Raw genomic sequence first — 3,475 nt, forward strand, 5'->3', positions numbered from 1 at the left:
AGTGAATCGTTGACGTAGCTAGTGATGCTTGACATTGCACTAACTTGCCCTAGTTTGCTTCTTAGAGGGAGTTCCTCGTTGTAATGTGTTGTCCTGCAAAACCTTTAAAAGGGTGAAAAGTACCTGTTGTGGTTCAAAAAATTATAAATTGAAATAGTAATGTAAAGAGTAGAGTGTAGATGTCCAAATGATTGTTGATGTCTCTTTTTGTATTGTGAATGTGATGTAGGTAAAGTAACTTGAAATGTAGGGGCCCTCGACTGGCGGGACTGTTGTAATGTAAAAGGCTGCATCTGGTTGTGTAAAGCTTGTAATGTAAAGCCTCCAGCTGGCGGGGATGTTGTAATGTAAAAACATGGTTGTGTAAAGCTTGTAATGTAAAGCCTCTGGCTGGCGGGGATGTTGTAACGTAAAAGCATGTATCTGATTGTGTAAAACTTGTAATGTAACATTTGATTGTTGGCGTATGACAGCGTCGCTATACTTGCATTCCCCCGGTTGGTGGAGCTTCGGTGACGTCACTATGATGTTAGTCTCCGATTGGCGGAGTGTCGTTTCTTTTGCTTATATACAGGCTCCGATTGGCGGAGTTCGGTCGACGTTTGTTATGTATAGCCTCCGGTTGGCGGAGTTTGACAAAGTTTGCTATGTACAGCCTCTGGTTGGTGGAGTTTGACGATGTTTGCTATGTACAGGCTCTAGTTGGCGGACTTTGATGATGTTTGCTATGTACAGCCTCCGGTTGGCGGAGTTTAACGATGCTTGCTATGTACGATCTCCAATTGGTGGACTTTGGCGATGCTTGCTATGTACAATCTACAATTGGTGGAGTTTGGCCGATGTTTGCTATGTACAGCCTCCGATCGGTGGAGTTTGAGTGACATTTTCTATGTACAATCTCAGACTTGTGGAGTTTGGCACTGTTTGACGGTGATCTCCGATTGGTGGAGTTGTTGATGAGGTTAGTTTACAAGCTCCAATTGGTGGAGCTATTTTGACAAAAAGCTGACTATTCTATTTTCCTATGAAGATCCTCTTTCTTCAGTATTTGGTTTGGATCCTGAGCGTACCTGCAAAATTTGAATGAAATGTTCTTAGATATAAGATGCAAGTTGAAGTACTTTCAGGAAATAAAGTAGGGAAAGAGTATTTTGGCTCATGATTGTGATAACTCGAATGGTATTTTTGGTCATGCCCCGAGACTTGATGTTATTTTATTTATTCATGTGTTCCTATACTCAAAGAAAATTTTAGTCTGGGAAGGGGTGTTGATTTGCATTGACTCGTGGACTGAAGCCTCGTTAGTAGAATCCTTCGACATCTTCGTATCCCGTATGTAGTTTCTCAACCTAGAGACTAGGTAGGTGGAAGAGTAGACAAAATCTTTTTGAAAGGAATTAGCTTGTTTTTCTAGAAACTAAGTATACTACGTATATATTAGGTATATATATATAGTAACTCTCCAGTGTTTTTAGATTATGACATATTTCGAAGTCCATCGAGCTTTCCATTTTGTTGACTATATCTAACATAGTCTTCCTATAGCTTTTACTCTTCTGATGAAGCTTTCCTAGCTCTTTTGCAGACACTGCGACAATTGATATTCTTCATATTCTGAGGTTACGCTAACTATGAGGAAGTGTTTCCTAAGGGTAAGAAAAAAAAATATAAATTATGTAATGCATTGATCGAGCCTGACTCAAGCTGCCTACGTATCCCTAAAGTAGGAATCATATTGCAACGTAATTCGAATACAAGTGAGAGAAATAGAAGTATGTAATGTAATGACCGAGCTTGACTCAAGCTGCCTTCTTATCCAAGTGGAATCAGGTCGTAACGTAGTTCGAATACAATAGGAAAGTGAAAAATATGAAATGGAATGACCGAGCCTGACTCAGGCTGCCTACGTATCCAAGAGGAATCAGTTCAGGACGTAGTTTAGATACAATAGAAAAGAGAAAAATGCAAGGGAAAAGTAAGAATATGTAATGCAATGACCGAGCCTGACTCGGGCTGCCTACGTATCCAACCGGAATCAGGACTCTGGCTTCTCCTTGGTGAGGAAAGATCTTCTTCAATACTAACTGCCCTGGTGTGAACTGTCGAGGTTTGACTTTCTTGTTGAATGTTTTGGTCATTATGTTCTGATAGAGTTGACCATGAACAACTGCGTCCATCCTCTTTTCATCGATGAGCACCAATTGTTCATGGCTGCTACGTATCCATTCTGCATCATCTAGACCAACTTCTTGGATGATCCTTAAAGATGGTATTTCCACCTCAGCAGGTATTACTGCCTCTGAACCATAAACCAACATATAAGGAGTTGCCCCAATGGATGTTCTAATTGTGGTGCGATAACCGAGTAAAGCATATGGTAGTTTTTCATGCCAATGCATGTGACTGTCCACTATTTTCCTTAAGATCTTCTTGATATTCTTATTTGCAGCCTCAACTGCTCCATTCATCTGTGGCCGGTAAACCGTGGAATTTCGATGAGCAATCTTGAACCTTTCACAAGTTTCCCTCGTAAGATCGTTGTTGAGGTTGGTTGCATTATCTGTTATGATTGATTCTGGAATTCCAAACCGACAAACTATGTTGTTGCGAACAAAGTCTGCTACTACCTTCTTAGTCACTGCCTTGTATGTCAAAGATTCGACCCATTTTGTGAAAAAATCGATAGCTATCAGGATGAAACGATGTCCATTTGATGCAGGAGGCTCTATGGGTCCAATAACGTCCATGCCCCAAGCAACAAAGGCTAGGTGGAACCCATCACATTGAGCTCATTCGGTGGAACCCGTATAAAATCTCCATGCACTTGACACTAATGACACTTTTGCACATACCGGATGCTATCTCTCTCCATGGTCATCCAAAAGTATCTAGCTCTTAAAATCTTCTTTGCCAAAGTGAACCCATTCGTGTGAGGTCCGCAGATTCCTGCATGTATTTCTTCCAAAAGCCTTGTCGCTTCTGCGGCGTCGACGCACCTCAGCAATCCTAAATCTAAAGTTCTCCTATATACGATTTCTCTGTTAAGGAAGAAATGATTGGCCATCCTCCTCAAAGTCCATTTTTGCTTGCTTATGGCATTTTCAGGATATTCTTGTGCTTCTATAAATCTTCTGATGTCATAGTACCATGGTTTTCCATCCAATTCCTCATCTACATGAAAATAGTATGCATGCTGATCATGTATCTCTACATCAATAAGGTCAATGTAATTTTTGTTTGGATGTTGAATCATTGAGGACAATGTTGCCAAAGCATCGGCAAACTCATTTTGAGCTCGAGGGACATGCTTGAACTCAATCCTTGTGAACCTCCTACTCAACTCCTTTATGTAATGCAAATAAGGCAGGATCTTGACATTCTTAGTGGTCCACTCTCCTTGCACCTGGTGAACTAATAAGTCGAAATCTCCTATCACCAAAAGTTCTTTGATGTTCATGTCGATGGTCATCCTGAG

At 40.8% G+C, this 3,475-nt stretch overlaps 1 protein-coding gene across 1 annotated transcript; it reads right to left on the reverse strand.

The window, feature by feature from the left end:
• Positions 1-1,009: 1,009 nt before the first annotated feature.
• LOC107060269 (uncharacterized protein K02A2.6-like) lies at positions 1,010-2,747 on the reverse strand. Its single transcript, XM_015307949.1, has 2 exons — positions 1,999-2,747; positions 1,010-1,070 (listed from the first exon to the last, which is right to left on the reverse strand). The coding sequence occupies exons 1-2, from the start codon at positions 2,745-2,747 to the stop codon at positions 1,010-1,012; spliced, it is 810 nt and encodes a 269-aa protein (XP_015163435.1).
• Between the last annotated feature and the right edge of the window lie 728 nt (positions 2,748-3,475).

The sequence above is a fragment of the Solanum tuberosum genome, unplaced genomic scaffold, assembly GCF_000226075.1.
Source record: "Solanum tuberosum cultivar DM 1-3 516 R44 unplaced genomic scaffold, SolTub_3.0 scf00070, whole genome shotgun sequence".
NCBI classification, from domain to species: Eukaryota; Viridiplantae; Streptophyta; class Magnoliopsida; order Solanales; family Solanaceae; genus Solanum; species Solanum tuberosum.

Excerpts from the sequence above, each read along its gene's own strand:
- LOC107060269 (XM_015307949.1), bottom strand. The coding sequence starts at position 2,747 with ATGGACGTTATTGGACCCATAGAGCCTCCTGCATCAAATGGACATCGT. Across the intron at positions 1,071-1,998 it reads GGCAGCCCGAGTCAGGCTCG|GTACGCTCAGGATCCAAACC; the intron begins GTCATTGCATTA and ends CAAATTTTGCAG.